The sequence below is a fragment of the Hemicordylus capensis genome, chromosome 4 (genome assembly GCF_027244095.1).
Source record: "Hemicordylus capensis ecotype Gifberg chromosome 4, rHemCap1.1.pri, whole genome shotgun sequence".
Lineage (NCBI taxonomy): Eukaryota > Metazoa > Chordata > Lepidosauria > Squamata > Cordylidae > Hemicordylus > Hemicordylus capensis.
Genome location: NC_069660.1, coordinates 90,218,031 through 90,235,585, shown reverse-complemented (window position 1 = coordinate 90,235,585; position 17,555 = coordinate 90,218,031). Strand labels below are relative to the sequence as shown.

Sequence of the window (17,555 nt, the reverse complement as noted above, 5' to 3'; positions counted from 1 at the left end):
TTTACATAGAAAAATACATAAACAAGACAGCCAGTAGCAAAAGTGCTAGCCTTCCTGCATCTGAAGTGCTGGTGCTCTCGTGCAAGAGTAGAAATTTTTGTGCATTCGTCTTGCTCCAGAAGTACTCTTATACAAAGGAAACCTGCCTCTGAGGGGTGTGCTTCAGAAGTTAGTGCTTATATTAGAAGCACACAGAAACCATTAAAATGTCGGCCACTATCTGATAACCTAAACCTCTTCCTTGGCTTGGCTTTCCTACCCATAAAGGCTTACCTCTCCATAAACTAACCTTGTGGAGCTTTTCAGTTCAGTTCAGTTTTATTTTGGTCTCTGACCAGCAATACAAAGTACAGGTAAAGTGTGCCGTCAAGTTGATTTCAACTCCTGGCACCCACAGAGCCCTGTGGTTGTTTTGGTAGAATACAGGAGAAGCTTGCCATTGCCTCCTCCCGTGCAGTATGAGATGATGGCCTTTCAGCATCTTCTTCTATCATTGCTGCCTGATATAGTGCCAGCAGGGATTCGAACCGGCAACCTTCTGCTTCTAAGTCAAGCATTTCCCCGCTGCGCCACTTAAGGTGACGGAGACAGATGAAACACTTAAAGCATTCATAACAATTCATCATAAAGTAGAACTATTGGATTAAGTATTGGAGTCTGTCTGATTCTATTAGCCACCCCATAAAATTTGGCTACATTATATGTAATGGCAGAATCATGACCAGCAAGAAGAAATTAAAAAAACAAACTCATCTGAATGGCCTGGAAATTTTCTTAATAAAAGAGCTATAAGAGAAGTATGAGAATCACGAAGAAAAGTATAATAAAATTAGCTACTCTGGAACTTCCCACTTTAGATTTCTTGCTAGTCTCCAAGTGAGAGCAGTTTGTGACTCACTAAGCCAAATGCAGCCTCTTATCCATAGAGGCTGGCCTACTACATGATTTATATCTTCCTTGTTTTTATAGTCCCTGTTTGGTCAACATAATTGGCTGCTGGGCTGTTTTGATTGATGCGTCACAAGCTGCTCAGGCTTGAATGAGACCATCGCTTTCAGGTCCAAGTTGTTTCCAAGTGCATCCAAAGAGTTATATGGGAGTTGCATGTGACAGTCCTGCAACAGCTCACAACACTGCAGGGCTCATCAAACTCTAAAGGAAAGGAAACGTCCTCACATTGTTCCAAAGCACTTATACAAACAAAATACATTGGAGTCCATTTCAGCAAGTCCTGTTTATGAAAGCAGTTAGTTACTCCCAAGAGGTGATGAAATCTATGGAGTTATTTTGTATACATGCCAGCCCAGTGTATAAAAATGATTGTCCCAATATTTTTCTGTTTCCCAGACCCTGTAGATAATTGAGGTTGTATTATATTGCACAGACTGTAGGAGTCACAAAGATGTGTAGGTGGAATGCTTGTGCTACATTATTTAGTGATGGAGACAATTGCTTTTTCTGTTCCCCTTGTTTTTCACTTTAAGTGACAGTCTTTTCCCGACCCATAGAGCCTCTGTGGGTCATGCCTAATGTATTTTCTGAGTCATGAAACACCTTTGGGGGAAATGGAGAAAGATGAACCTTTGCCTAGTCACACAGATGGTATCTGGCATGAATTCTAAACTGCTAGCAGGTGTGCCAATGAAAGCTACTTGAGGCTCCTTGGCACTGTCTGAAAGGGCAACATCAATAAAACTTTTGAGTTCCTGTGTAGGAAGTAAAAATAATTGCCCTGTTATTTATTACTTTTGAAGGGTTTCATCTCAGCAAAAAGGACTTATATGGGGGGGAAATTAAAAAAATATATATTTGCATTTGTCGATGCAGGAGCTCTGGCTTGATATACTCAACCTAACAGACATGTGGTGGAAAGGGCAGTCTGAATATTTTTGTCATATGGGTCTGAATCATGTCTTGGCCTTCAACAGGCAGAAAGCATCCTTGATCCACAAAAGGACTGTTTTACACCTCATGTTCTAGCATTGTGAACAAATAGTGAAGCTATTTGTTCTTCCACTTGTGCAAGACTTTTCACAAGAACTTGTGCAATTTCTTATGGAAGCAGAAGCGTGAGAATGGAGCCAGTTCACACAATACTGGAATGGGCACATCTGTGTAAAGAATAACGTGTACCAGTAGTCTACTTGCCTGAGCAGTGCAATGTCAGATAGAGGACACTTCCATGAGATTGCAATTGTCTTTCTTGAGTAGGAAAACTGCACAACATGTTGCCATGCCTGCTCACATCCACTTATACTACCGACATGAACACTTATGCTTTGAGACATAGAGGGGCCATTCACATGACCGGGTGGGTTGGGGGCGCTCCTGAAACCCACCTTCTCCCCAGATGAGCACAAACATGCTGCTGGGAGTGCAGACTGTACTCCTAGACAATCTGTGCAGAGCCATGCAGTGTGCTGGCCTCTGTATATCCACAATGCACTGCAGTGCAGTGCACTGAACAGGGGCGTAGCAAGGTTGGAGTGGGCCCAGAGACAAGATTTTAAAATGCTCCCCCCTCACTGAAGCTCAGCTCATCCTAAATTATTTTTTAAAAGGTTTTGTAACTTGTGGACATGCAAGTCATTTCATGGTATTAGAGAAAGACATGCTGTTCTGGTAGCTCCAGCTCTTAACACTCACATCACTTTCGGAGGATGAATACAACTGAAGGAAGCCTGGGTGGGTGCATGGCTCAGGGAGTCAGTCATGTGACTTGCCGGGGGGGGGCACAAGGCAGTGGGCCCCCAGACAACTGTCTCCCCTTGCCCTATTATTGTCACGCCCCTGGCACTGAAGGGATCCCCTGTCAGATGGATGCTCTAGGTGCCTGTCTCTGTGTTGCCTCGAGCTGCATGTGGCTTGAGGAGACAGATGACGAGACCAACAGCAGCATGAAGGGAGGGAGCTCTTGCTCCCTTAATCTTGGTTAAGAGCCAGGCTTGGGGGTGGAGTTAGGCTGGGTGGATCCCGCTGTTCCATACGGATCATGGCACTCCATATGAGCAGCCTAGTCCAGGCAAGGCTGCCCTAGCTGGGCTAGGCTGCTCATTAGTCTCAGAATAATTTGAAACCAGATTTGGAAGCAAACAGCTCGCAATCCAGATAGTGGCAAGACAATGGCCTGATTCACGTTAGGCTTCGGATGAATATGCCACAAAGTATTCTCGAAAGATTCTCATGGCAAATATATGTGGTGGGAAATTCCAAGAATATCCTGCTGGAGTTCCAATTATTCTCCAAATGTTTGCCGAATAATTCTCCCACTGTTGTTTCATTGTCAAATGGAAAGTTAATCTGCACCATTTTGCAAATAAATTACCAAGCAATTACTAGCTTAGTACCAGGAATTAGTGTTTCTCAGCAGGGGAGGCAGAGTCATGACTTCTCTGGAAAAGGCAGTTTGTTTTAAGGTACGGAAGCAAGAATGTTTTGTAATTAATCAATTTGATTTTTGATTAATCTGAGCATGGGTTTAACACAAGGTCACCTGGTTAGCTTAGTAGCTGAGAAGGAGAATTGGACATGCATTCTTTCCCCACTGCTCTGAAGACTATGGTGGGTCATGCTCAGATGTATACAAACAGATTGGTACCTTACGACTCTAAAATTCTACTGTTTCCCTGGGGTCCTCAGCTGTGACTGGACTCCAGTGCCCATCACCCTATTGCCAATCACAGCAGGGCATAATGGGAGATAGAGTACAACACCTGCAGGCAGGCCAAATTTGCGCAACCATGCTCCGAGTCAGGGGTGGATCCTGAGGCTTTCTGGCTGTGGCTGGACTTCAACCCCAGTTTTTCCCAACAGTTTTTTGGAAGCAATATTTAGAAGGTCCTTTGATACTTTGAAACTGGGATTTTTGTGTGCATTTTGGTTTGAACTGCATGACTCGGCTGGGTGAAAGGACATGTCACCCATTGAAAAAGAGCCCCATCTTCTTTTGCTTGCAAATGTGTGCCATTAAGATATATTTGGAGGACAATGCATTTCAAGAGCTCTGCCTTTCCTATTCTGCAATTGTCCAGTGAAAACTGCCACACTTTCCCTTTTTTCCAGAAAGTAACTTGCTTTAAGAAAGTAAAATTATTTCATTTTTACTTGTACAGAGATGTGCAGGATTGTATTACCTTTTTAGAAGAACACCCCACTACAGCACTCTTTTTAAAAGGGGGGCAGGAGAAGAATGAAGAATACCCTGGGGGTGGAGGGTATGGGGGAGGAGAAAGAAACATTTCCAATATATTGTAAGATACAGCATCCACTGAAAAGAATTGGAGTAGTGAGAAAACTGAAAGGAGTTGCAAAGGGAATTATAGACCTTTGTGATGAATAACATCTGAAATACCTGGGGAAGGTAAAGGTTAAGTCATTACAAGAAAATTTCATCATTTTAAAACACTGTATTAAATAAGATATACGTTTGTCTTTTTGTAAGGAAGCAGTCACAAAATTGATGCACTGCCGACCATGTGTGGCAGCTTTCAAAGGACAATTCCAGGACAGAAAAGGCAGACCTCTTGAAATAAATCGTTCTCTTAATATGCTTTAATGCACACATTTGCAAGCAAAAGGAGGGGGCTCTTTGTGAGTGGGTGGCATGTCCCTTCATCCAGCTGAGTCATTTGGTGCAAAGCAAAACACAAAAAAATCCCAGTTTCACAGCCTCTTAATTTTGCTTCCAAAAAACTGTTGGGAAAACTAACAGACTCCTTCCATATCAAGAGGCAGGAATATCAGAGATACATAGGAGAAGAAGACAGCAGTCCACAGTCATCTGAGGTTGAGGGCCAAGGCTTGGGAAAGTGTTGGGTGATGGATGTGGTCAGAAAAGAGAAAGAAAGAAAATAAAGAGTAAATATCTGTCCTTTAGTCTGCTGTTGGTGAGTGAAGCCAAAGTGGTAAATCTCATCGGGAGAGGTTCAAGGATCCTCTCTGCAGACATTTTGCCAGAGTAGCAGGCAAGAAAAGACAGCAGAATGCCATCTTGGCACAAAATTGCAAAGATTAAGGCTCTCCACATGCCAACAGCCAGCAAAAGGCTGGCATTCGGCAGTCAGGTACAGTGCTTACCCATAGCAAGCCCACACAACAGGAAGTTCTATCCTGTCTTGCAGATTACAACCCTCAGCAATGAGCACCTGCATCTTGTTTGGATTCATCTTCAGTTTATTATCCCTCATCCAACCCATTAGTGCCTGTAAGCAGGCATTTAAGGGGCTAATGCCATTTCCTGGTATTGATGATGAGAAATAGATTTCGGTGTCATCAGCCTATTGATAGCACCCAACACCAAATCCTCTGGGCGTGTGAAAAATGCCCTGATGATCTCACCCAGCAGTTTCATGTAGATGTTTAAAAGCATAGGTGACAGAATGGAGTCCTGAGGGACTCCATATGATGGCTCCCTTTCAGAAGAGCAACTGCCACCACGTGCCACCATCTGAAATCTACCTGAGACATAGGAGCAGAACCACTGTAAAACAGTGGTTCTATCCGCAAATCTATCAGATAGATTTATCTGATAGATAAATCTATAGTAGTTTTAATTGTGTTTTAATAGTTTTAACTTTTTTAATTTTAATTGTTGAAATGTTTTAATCTTTTATTGGCTGTTTTCATTTTTTGTAAACCGCTCAGAGAACTTGCGTTTTGGGCAATATAGAAATGTATTAAATAAATAAATAATAAATAAATCTATAATAGATGGATCTATTCTGGGTAGAACAGTAGTTCTATCCGCAAATCCCTCAGGCGATCCAGAAGGATACCATGGCCAATGGTATCAAAAGCCACTGACAGATCCAAAAGAGCCAGCAGACTCACACTCCCTCCATCAATTCCATGGCGAAGGTCATATCTGGCTGACCAAGGCTGCCTCAGCCCCATAGCCTCTCCTAAAGCCAGTTTGAAATTGGTCTAGATAGTTGCCTCCAAGACTGCCTGGAATTGGTCAGCCACCACCTTCTTAATCATCTTACCCAACCATGGGTTGCAACAGTTGCAATTTTTCTGATACTGGAAAGGAAGCTACAAGCTCTTAAACAGTGAAAGATGTGTAGGGGGATAGGTTAACACTGTGCATGTAACATAAAGCTGTGGATGCATGTGTGCTTTGCATCATAGGCATACTATAAAACTGACCTTCTCCTCCCTTACTATGCTATAATGACAACCTATAGACACAATTATCCCTGCCTGCTATCATTTTTATAAAAAACTGGTCAAATTTGCTACTACAATATACAGTATGTACATTCTCTTTGTAAAAGAAAACAATAAAGACATGTCCTATAATCCTGCTTGAATTTTATGGACAGCACTTAAAATAGTGAATTCTATGGGGCAGCCCTTATAATAGTGAACTCTTGTGCCCTGATTATGATTTGGGGAGAAAAACATCCTCATCCCAGTTCAGATCAAATAATATTCAAGCCCTTTCAAACCACTTCACAGTATAGGAAGGTTCTTTTTAAAAACGTCTTTCCCAGAATGTTGTACATTTTTTAGTAAACCACTATCTGCAGTCAATCTTCCTGACACATCCAGAGTGCCTGAAGACATATTTCTGACAATAAAAAAATCAACTTGTTATAAATCACATGATTAGAGACAACATTTGTGGTTTGGAAAGAGCTGGGGGGCAGGAACATCTAGAGCTTGAGTGATAGCTCAGCAACTTGATAGAAATCACACAGTTTAACCCTTCCCCTTAATTCATTATTCTATTACACTTATATCCTGCTTCTCTTTTGAGAAGGGCAAAGAGGCTTTCACGAGGTTTCCAGCATGGCTTTTGTTGTTGCTGTTACAAAAACATAGTTTGCTCAGAACTATGGACTAGATGTTGTTGTTGTTGTTGTTGACGGCTGTCAGAGAGAACCTGAAGCCAACAAAGGCTGTCAAAAGTGAAAACACAGTGAGGCGGGTCTCACGATCAATGAGACCTGCCTCCAGAGGGTTTGCGGCTAAGCCCGCTCTCCCCGCAGACGAGCAGCAAGCCCTGCCTGGGTGGCTGCTACAGCCACCCACATGACTGCCGGCTCCGTCACTGAGCCGGTGGGGGCTTGGGAGTTCGGGGGCCATGCGGCTCTCAGTAGTTCCAGCATGCCCTGTTTTTAGCTGCTTTTTAGCCTCCCGGTCTGGGGTCTACTCATGAGTTGCTGCAGCGCGGAGCCACACCGCGGCAACACACGATCTAAAAGCCGTGGTTAGCAGAGAGCTCGCTCTGCCAACCTCCGCGAAGGGGAGGGGGGCTTAGTGGAGTTTGCTGCTGGGAGCCACACAGCCCCTGTGGCAGCACATGATCCACTAAAAGTGGGCTAGGCCCTCTTAGGCCACTTTTAGTGGCTCATGAGAATCTCCTCAATGATGTACGTCATCTCAGAGAAAAAGAGTGGTCACATAAGAGTGATCCTGTGATTAGTCTTTGTCTTGTTCTTTTGTTTGTGGTTGTGTTTTGTTTTGTTTGCATATTTATTTAAAAGGGGGAGGGTTTTGAGAAGTGTGATGGGGAATTTATATACCATACAAAGTTGAGAGAGGGAAATATTTTATTATGCAGAAAGATGAAAATGTCATCACTTTTTGGTTTTTTTTTTTGTCTTTATGTATGTTTGTTAAAATTGTTCCTCCTGTCTGAAAACGTATTAATTTTAAAAAAGGACCACCTCATGGGTTGCAAAGAAGCAGAAAATATGTGAGAAACTTGTGCCTCCTTTTGCCTACTTCTACTATAACAGGAACTTCAAAAACCTCTGGGATGGCTTTAAAGGGGGCTTATACAAATTCATGGAGGACAGGTCTGTCAATGGCTACTAGTCTGGTGGCTGTGGGCTACCTCCAGCCTCAGAGGCATGGTGCCTCTCAATACCAGTCACAGGGGAGCAACAGCAGGAGAGGGGGCATGCCCTCAGCTCTTGCTTGTGGGCTTTCCAGGGGCATGTGGTAGGCCACTGTGTGAAACAGGATGCTGGATTAGAGAGGCCTTGGGCTTGATCCAGCGGGGTTGTTCTTATGTTCAGAACATAAGGCCCTATCCACCCCCAGCACAGTACCTCCAGTGACTGTTGCTGGTGTCTGTCTTATGTTTCTTTTAGATTGTGAGCCCTTTGGGGAAAGGGATCCATCATATTTGTTTGTTATTTCTCTGTGTAAACCGCCCTGAGCCATTTTTGGAAGGGCAATATAGAAATCGAATAAATAATAAATAATAATAATAATAATAATAATGTTCAGGCACTCTGAACACAAGACTCTCTCTGTGGGTGAGTTTCACGAGCCCCATTTCACATTTATGAAGTGGCCATGAGTTACAGACATAGTTTTGTTTTTCTAGAGAATAATCGATAACACCTTTTCTTGCCAGACATAATAAAGCAATAAACTGATCGTGTGATTATACGAGGCAATATTTTAAAAGGGGTCTTGAGAAAAATTCCTGTGTCTATACTTCACTGGAATCAAAGGAATGTGCTAGAAACTGGGAACCTTTTCTGGATTTGGATATACATTCCTAAAAATTTAAGCCCTCTTCAGATGTTATTATGAGCCCTCTGAGCACTCACAATTACAGTACACAAAAGCAGGGAGGAAGTCCAGCTGTCCCGATGCCAATCACCCCCTCGTGCCAACAATCACAGTTACAGTTCCATTTGTTTGAAGGGGGCAGCACTGTAAGTGTGATCACAGCAAATCCATGAGCTGCAACCTAGATCCAACCAGGCTGAAGACAGCTTTACTTAAGTGGCATTTCAGGCATCCCACATTCATAAGAACAGCCCTACTGAATCACACCCAAGGCCCATCTAGTCCAGCATCCTGTCAAATGCCCCTGGAAGCCTACAGCAGGAGCTGAGGTAATGCCCTCTCTCCTGCTGTTACTCCCCTGCAACTGGTATTCAGAGGCATCCTGCCTCTGAGGCTGGAAGTGGCCTGTAGCCCTCTGACTAGTAGCCGTTGATAGACCTCTCCTCCATGAAGTTATCCAAAGCCCTCTTCAAGCCATCCAGGTTGTTGGCTGTCACCACATCTTGTGGCAGAGAATTCCACAAGTTGATTATGTGTTGTGTGAAAAAGTACTTCCATTTGTTGGACCTAAATTTCTTGGCAACCAATTTCATGGGATGACCCCTGGTTCTAGTGTTATGTGTTTGTGTGTGAGAAAGAAATTTCTCTCTATCCACTTCCTCTACACCATGCATGATTTTATAGATTTTTCTATCATGCCTCCCTGCAGTCATCTTTTTTCTAATCTAAAAAGCCCCAGGTGTTGTAGCCTTGCCTCATAAGGAAGGTGTTCTAGGCCTCTGATCATTTTGCCCTCTTCTGCACCTATGGAAAAAGAAATTCAGAGTTGTGGCAGGAAATTAAAGAAAGATAGCAAGGAAAGAAATAGAATCTTCAGTTTCTCAAATAGTATTCTAAATCATGTAAATAGCTCTGCCCGGTTAAGGAACTAACAGGATAAGACCTTCTCTTCTACAGCCCCTATTGATTATACTATAACTTAGATGATGTAGACTACAGACTATCAAATGTGAAGGAGAACAAGGTTCTCAGACTTTTCATGGAAAACACAGCCGGTTGATCAAACTGATGAGCTGAAAGGTTTTCTTTTGCAATTTCACATTATCAGATTTCATGAAAATTATATCCATAACCAGACTAAAATTTACTTTCAAGGTGATTAGTTGGATCTTTGTGGAAGCTAGCTAAGCAGCAGGGAAAGGACCTTGTAGAAGAAGCAACCTTTGTCTCAATACAGCAAAGGTAAATGTTCTGAATCTAAATAAAATAATAATTTTTGCTTCTGGAATGGCCAATGGTAAGCATTTGGTTTCTTTAACTTGAACTGTTTTAAAACGGTTTAAAACCCTTAAAGGTTTTTAAGATTGCTGTCCCAAGATGTGGAGTGAATTAGAGTGTGTATTGAAAGTGATTTATGAGATCTGGAGCTCTGGAGATCTGGATTAGTGTTTTAAACAAAAATATTTATTTTGATAGTCGTCATAATGGTATATATATATGAATCAAGTAAATGCTTTCTTGAACTGATTAATAAATTTCAGTTTTCAGATTTGTAGTGAAATTTGAAAATGAGATTCTGAAAGGTACTTCAGTTTCATTTTATTCATAAGGAAAGTTATAGATTATTTTTATTTTCTATATCTCTGGCACCTTATGTTCAAAACTCTGCAGTTGATGATAGAACATATAGCAGCCATCTTCCTTTGATCTCAAAAACTATGAAGCCTCAGTAATATAATTTTCATAGAAAATTGTCAGCTGACAAGGCTCTAAAAGGATTTAAGGATTTCACTCCAAGGGATAATGGCTAAAATTCTTAGGGATTTTAGCTTACAAAAAGAAGAAGATCTTGTTACATCTGTTAGGGATGTTCTTCTGCTGTGCAATAAGATAATTAAATAGAAGAAACCATTTTTAATTCAACCAAATCCACAAAAATGTATTAAAATTTTGGAAAATTGATCTTTCAAAAGATCTTAGGATAGGATAAGGTAGGTTTGCAAACAGAAAGAGAACAAACTAAATTCCTGGCTTTACTAGTACATGGGTCATTCCCAGATGGCAAGTTTACTTCAAAGTACCCCAGGGGTGGTGGGTGTGTGATGGCACATTGGGGTAATTTATCTTGAAGACTTCCCCTCCCCTTCGCCTTGTGCGGGGGGGAGGGAGTTTGTCTCAGCCACCCTGGACATGAGGCCCTAGAAGTGGCCTGATTGGCCAATTTGCAAAAAGGGGTGTGGTTTCGGCTGCAGCACGGTTGATCCACGCCTCTACTCTTCAGTTCTTTTCAGGATCTGCATGAGGAAGGAGCTCTTTACTTGGGCTCCTTCCACTTAGGCCTGGGGAGGGTTCACCCGGGAGCGGGCGTGGCAGTTCTCCAGCGGGTTCCTTCAGGTCCCGCTGTGCAGGGCATTAGGTAGACAAGTCTCCAGGCTTTGCAGAATACCAGCGGGGCTCTGTGGCCTGTGGGCCCGATCGCAGCCTTCTCCAGCGTCCCGTTCTGGCATCTGCATCACAACAGGGCTTTGGCCCTTTGGTTTGTTGCAGGCCCGGGAGGGCCGTGGGGTGGGGCATTTTGCAAGTTTTTCTACAGCTTTCTTTGCTCTCCTGATCTTTGGAAGGGGTTTCTGGCTGCTTTGGGGGGCCTTGTTGTGAGGGGTTGTTGCTGGGCTTTCGAATTGGCTTCTGGGGTTTTTTCCTTGCGCTTTGGTATTCCCTGGGGGTGGCTAAAGTTTTTTCCCTTCATGCAAACCTCTCCCACATCCATAGGGTTGCTCTGTAGAGCAAGAATTGGGGGTTGGCTTCTCCTTCTAATATTGGTTGAGGGCTTGTGGGTGTTTTCACGATGCCCAGGAAAGCTAAGGAGAAAAAGGGTGGGAAGCCTGTTAGGGAGCCCAAAGCTCCCCCCCTTCTTCCTCGGATGAGGATGATGAAGAAATGGCCCTTATTAGGGGCTTGATTGGTAGGATGGAGGCCTTGGAGAAGTCTCGAAGCGCTCCTTCTGATAAGGGTGCTGGTCCTTCTGGCGGGGTGGTGGTGTCCCTCCTCCCAAGGTGCCTCGCAGGACCAGGGGGCCTGCCCGGAATCAGCTTTTAAAATCACTCTCTAGTAGGTTGGAGGCGTTGGAAAAGGGGGGGGGGCCCAGCCGGCCCGGCTCCTCCCTAAGGTCCGCAAGATCCATCCATGCCTGATGACCTGGTTCCTGGAAGGCCTGCTCCTGTGGCTCCATTGCTGTCGCCTGAGGACCCGGCTCCTGTGCTGCCTGCTCTGTCGCTTCCACTGCCTGCTGCTCTGGTTGAACCTCCACCTGTGGACCCTCGAGTACCGGTGGCCCCGGGTGAGCCAGCAGCACCTACACCTCCCAGCGGCACCGGCCAGTGGCCCTATGTACCCTGGCCGATGCCAGCGAGCGGGAGTTGGGGAGTACACTCATATTGGCCTCCTTATACACATCCTTGGGGTTTAGGGCCCCCTGTTAGTATACCGGGGGTTACTGCTGGCCTGCAAGGGGCGGCTGAGCGGGTATGGACGGGCGCTGTGCCCCCGGGTACTCCGGTTGCCCCACCTGCAGGTGTGATCCCTAGCCCCGTTCCAGCGATTTCTGGTACCACCGGTCACTATCCCATGGGATTCTCCCCACCGGTTATCATGCCCCATATGGTGGCATGGGGCTGCTGCTTGGTGACCACTTACTGCCTGCTACCAAGGAAAAGATTTTGAAGGGAGAGTATATTGACATTTTTAGTCTCCTTTTTCGCAAGCCAGGAGTAAAACATAAAGAAGGGGAATCCTTTAAGGACCACGAGGCCACTAAGCGTAAGCCAGTTGAGAAGACGTGGAATAACTGGTTGTCAGGATTTACCATTTATATGGACGTCATAGTTCAGGCACAGCCTGCCCGTGGCCCGGCGCTTTTAAAATACATGGATATGATCCATAGGGCAGTGTCCGATTTTGCCGGCTCCTCTTGGATCCGGTATGATGAGAGTTTTCGCATGAGGGCTGCCTTGGACCCTTCCCTACCGTGGGACACCCCTTTACAGGAATTGTGGTTAGTTATTATGTCCCCGCCCCGCCCCGTAGAAGGGGATCGGTCAGACAGTGGCCACCTGTTATCTAGGGCAGCGGTCCCATCAACATCGGGCGGGGCTGGCCAGCAGTGGGTTCAACCCCACCTGGTCTGCTGGGAGTACAATACCCACGGTAAGTGTGCCTGGTCCCCCTGCCGCTTCAAACGCGCATGCGGCATGTGTGGGGCCAAGCATCCTAGCTCTGCCTGCCCTAGGGCCAAGTTCAGTAGCTCAGGGTCCAAGTTCCGGCCCGGCAGCAACAACAAGAAGGGTGCCCCTCCTCCACCCCCTGCGGGGAAAGGGCCCCAGCACCATCAAGCTTGATGTACTGGAGCGTTTGCTCCGGGTCTATCCGGATCGGGTTGTGGCTGCATATTTGAACCGGGGTTTCCGGGAAGGTTTTAGGATACCGTCTTCGGCCCGTTGTGGGCTTAGTAGCTCTCGTAACTTGAGGTCTGTCATAGGTAAGGAACAGGTGGTTCTCAAGAAGATCAATAAGCAGGGGGCAGCTGGTAGGGTTTTGGGCCCGTTCGAGAGCACTCCCTTCATGGGTTTGAGGGTCTCGCCCCTGGGGGTGGTCCCTAAGAAGGTACCTGGCGAATTTGGGTTAATTCACCATCTATCTCACCCTCGGGGGTCATCAATGAATGATGGCATCCCGGATAGTTTGTGCTCAGTACGATACGCATCTTTTGATGTTGCTGTCTGGGTGGTTAGGGGCCTGGGACCAGGGGCCCTTATGGCCAAGTGTGATATCAAGTCCGCCTTCCACTTGCTGCCCGTTCACCCCAGTGATTTTGAGCTGCTGGGCTTCACCTTTGACGGGCGATTCTATTTTGACCGTGCCCTGCCCATGGGCTGCTCCGTTTCTTGCGCAGCTTTTGAGGCTTTCAGTACATTTCTGGAATGGGCAGTGCAGCGGAGGGCGCGGCTTATATCCACCTCACATTTTCTGGTTGATTTTCTTTTTGTAGGGCGGGGCTATTCTGAGGAATGCCAGCATTTGCTTCGCTCCTTTATGGAGCTGGCGGACGAGCTGGGGGTCCCTTTGGCAAGGGACAAAATGGAAGGCCCCATCACGAGGCTCTCCTTTTTGCGGACTGAACTTGACTCAGTTGCTGGTTGTTCAAGGTTACCCCAGGAAAAATTGTTGGCCCTTCTGGACCTAGTTAGGGCAGCTGGCTGAGCCCAAAATATTACCCTGAGGGATTTACAAGTGTTAGTGGGCCATCTTAATTTTGCATGTAGGGTGGTGGCCCCAGGTCGGGCATTTTTGCGGCGGCTGTGTGATAAGATGACTGGCCTTCGGGCCCCCCATCATGGGGTCAGGGTTACTGCGGGCGCTAGAGCTGACCTCTCCCTTTGGGAATCCTTTCTGTTGGGTTTCAATGGGGTAGCCTTTTGGAGGAATGAACTGTTAGTGGAGGCTGACCTACAAGTCCATTCCAATGCAGCAGGTGGAGTGGGTTTTGGGGTCTATTTTAGGGGTCGCTGGTGTGCGGCCCTCTGGTCCGTCGAGTGGGTGAGGCAAGGGTTAGGTAGGGATCTTACGTTTATGGAGCTTTTTCCTATCGTAGTTGCAGTGCACATTTGGGCCGACGAGTCTTCTAACTGGTTGGTCCGGTTCTGGTGTGACAACCAGGCAGTAGTGCAGGTCATCAACTCACAAACCTCTCGCTCCCGGAGGGTTATGGGGCTGGTAGGGGCCCTGGTGTTGCAGTGCCTCTGGGCTATCATCTTGTTCCGGTCCCGGCATGTTCCAGGCATGCGCAACGACATAGCTGATGCTCTGTCTCGTTTTCAGTCGCACAGGTTCAGACAGTTAGCTCCCGAGGTGGCACTGCAACCAGATCTCATGCCCACCTTTCTGTGGCAGCTTGGCAGTTGGAGGCACAACAGGCCATAGCGGCGTCTCTGGCGCCCAGCACCAGAGCCAGTTATGCAGCTAAGCTTCAGGCCTTTTCCTTGTTTTGAGGATCTGAAGCTTTGGAGGAGGTTTGGCCTGTTCCAGTGTGCCAGCTGCAACAGTTCCTCATTATGTTACGTAGGGCGGGGCGGGCTGTGTCCACGCTTGGCGGCTACTTAGCTGCTCTGGCCTTTACAGCACAGGTAAAAGGGGTTAGTGATTTTTCAGCGGATCCTCGGGTACGGCGCATGCTCGAGGGCTGGTCCAGGGAGAACCCGGGCAGCCTCAACTCTAGACTTCCTTTCACCATAGATTTGGTTGCCGCAGTGCTGCAGCAACTTGAGGCCTGCTGTGCTAACCAGTGGGAGGTAACTCTTTTTCGGGCGGCTGTTTTAGTCGCCTTTTTCGGCGCCTTTCGTCCAGGTGAGTTGCTACTATGGAACAGGGGCTCCCCGAGGGACCGTTGTTTGCAATTTTCTGATTTGTCACTCAGTGACGGGGTGGCACAGCTTTTTCTACGCCGTTCTAAGACGGATCAACACGGTAAAGGGCAGTTGGTGTGCCTGGCAGCTGCCTCTGACCCTGGTATTTGCCCGGTGATCGCCTTGCAGCACTACGTGGCCCTCGGGCCTGCCTCAGCGGGGTGCCTGTTTGTCCACGCGGATCAGGCACCTCTTACCCAATACCAGTTCCTGGCAGTGGTAAGAAGGGCATTGGTTGCAGCTGGGGTGCCGCCTGAAGGGCTCACATTACACTCCTTCAGGATTTGGGCAGCTACTACAGCTTCCCGGTTGGGCCTACAAGAGGCTGTGGTACGGCGGATCGGCCAGTGGAAGTCCGTGGCGGTCAGGCGTTATGTGCACTGACAGTGGACTATATTATCTGGATTGATCGAATTTTCTTTTTGGCAGGTGCTGGTGGGGCAGCGGCTCCTGTACGGGTCCTGATCTGTGGCCATTCGTTGGTCTTTTGGGCCTTCAAGCGGACCAGCACCTCCCACTGGGGTTCACAGCTGGGGTTTGGACGAAGAGCCCTGGTGTATTGGTTGGGCATGCGGGGCCCAATGTGGAGTCAGCTGCTCCCGGCCATTAAGGATCACTTAGCTAGATTCCCTGTGCCCACCGTTCTTGTCCTTCACTTGGGTGAGAATGACTTAGGCAGGCGGACTGGCCTGTCCATGGTGCAGCAAGCCGCCTCCGATTTGACCGTACTGCGCAGGTAGATACCCGGGGTTTGTATCCTCTGGATCAATTGGCTTCAGCGCAGGGTTTGGCGCACTGCGTTTAACGGGTTTAAGTTAGAAAAGGCCCAGCGCAAGGTTTCGGCCGCCATAGGTAAGTTAGTTTGGGCGGCTGGGGGGGACATCATTAGGCAACCTGATTTAGCAGCTCGCTTCCACGAGCTATATCGCCTGGATGGTGTTCACCTTTCCGAGGCTGGGTGCGATTTGTATTTAGCAATATTCGGAATGGGCTTGCTGCACTGTTGGATGGCATGGGGCAGGGAGGCCAAGCAAGGGCTGACCTCCCTGGGTGGCAGTAACAGTGCGGGCTAAGGGGTAAGTGGTTGGTTAGAGTATGGTGAGCACCCTTGGATATTGTAAGGTGGAATGGTCAATCGCTCCTTTGTAGCCTGTGCGGCACGGGGAGAAATTGATTGCCAGGAAACCTGCTTAAGGATTTCATCAACCTTTGGGCTGTGCGGTCCGGGGTGGGTGAAGACCTTGAGCTGTCCAGATCCCCTCTTCTCTGGAGGGCGGTTGGCTTTGAAGGAGACAGGTGGGGTATACCCGCTTGTTTCCTGAGCCAGGGTGTGTCACCCATGTCAGGTGATGAATAGGATGGTAGCATCCTAGCTCACGCCTAGGGGCCCGCACTGTTCTATGTTGGTGATTAATCACCTGGTTTACAGTCCGCCTATGCCTATTTGTTTATTAATAAACGTGGCCCGTTTCATCCATTTAACGTCTCTGTGTCTTCTTGGGCCGGGGTCTGGGGACAAGCTGTAAGACATCGGGGAGCACTCCATACACACAATTCAGGTTTCCCCCTGTGCACTGGAGCTTTGCCTGTGCTAAAAAGTTCCAGTTTCTATAGTGGCTTTTTGGAATACTTTGAAGTACCCCAGTGTTTCTTCTGAGACACATGGAGGAGCCATAGTGATAGTGCAGTTACTTTTTCTTTTACAATTTTTAAAAAGAGTGTGCTGAGTGATCTTGCGGAACACCTTGCAAAACCACCATCTTTGCTGAGTTTGTGGTCTTCTGCAAATCAACACCAGGAGTGAAAACTTTTTTTAAACAGAGAGAAAGAAAAAAGGATCCACCCACCTGCCTCCATGCTTCTCCACCCACCTGGCTGGCTTGGCTTGCTCTCCCTGCTTCCTCTGCAGCTGCTTTCCTGCCAGGAGGTTGGGCGAGGCATGGAGGAGTGCCAACTGGGTGATCTTACAGAACACCAAGTGGGCAGGGAGGAGGATCCATTTCAGACTCAAAAGACCTAGGAGAAGAGGGCTATTTTTGATAGAGGCTTTCTTTCTGTGTGTGGGGAGGGTGTTCTATGTTGCCGTTGCCATTTGGTGGTGGCATTGCAAGTTGGTGGTCTTGCAGAATACCTCCTAAAACATATTAATTTTTTTTGAAAAATTGAAAAAATAAATGCTTTTTATTCATTAAAATGAAAATTGTAAGAAGCACACACCACACATGCGTAGGAAAAAAAAGGAGGTACACCATCCCACCTACTCTAGAAAGCAAGAAGAGAGCAAGTGGTATGAACGGTTCATGGGGAAAATTCAAAGGAATGGAGGGGCACCACATCAAAATAGGCCTATGCAAATACCCCCAGAATCTTTATATATTTCCAAGGTGTACTAGTCTCTAATCCCATGTGTGGCAGCTCTCGTGAGAGTTCACAAGCTGCTGTCTGGATAGCGACAGGGCTGGGGGAGAAAATGGCGGTGGCAGCCGGCAGGCAGGGAGGGAAAGCACTGGTGAAGGAAAGTGGACTGGGAGGTGGAGAAGGGACTAGAGCTGAAGGGAGGGGGGA

At 46.9% G+C, this 17,555-nt stretch overlaps 1 protein-coding gene across 1 annotated transcript; it reads left to right on the top strand.

The window, feature by feature from the left end:
* Positions 1 to 10,671: 10,671 nt before the first annotated feature.
* Positions 10,672 to 16,467, top strand: LOC128352887 (uncharacterized). The gene is made up of 3 exons (XM_053313430.1): positions 10,672 to 10,736; positions 10,840 to 11,869; positions 14,821 to 16,467. The coding sequence occupies exons 2-3, from the start codon at positions 11,716 to 11,718 to the stop codon at positions 15,372 to 15,374; spliced, it is 708 nt and encodes a 235-aa protein (XP_053169405.1). The 5' UTR covers positions 10,672 to 10,736; positions 10,840 to 11,715; the 3' UTR covers positions 15,375 to 16,467.
* Positions 16,468 to 17,555: the final 1,088 nt, after the last annotated feature.

What these genes read in the sequence shown, in the direction of transcription:
- LOC128352887 (XM_053313430.1), top strand. Translation starts at nt 11,716, where the DNA reads ATGCCTGATGACCTGGTTCCTGGAAGGCCTGCTCCTGTGGCTCCATTG. An exon ending in TCGAGTACCGGTGGCCCCGG is followed by an intron (nt 11,870 to 14,820) that starts GTGAGCCAGCAG and finishes CTTTCACCATAG; the next exon opens with ATTTGGTTGCCGCAGTGCTG.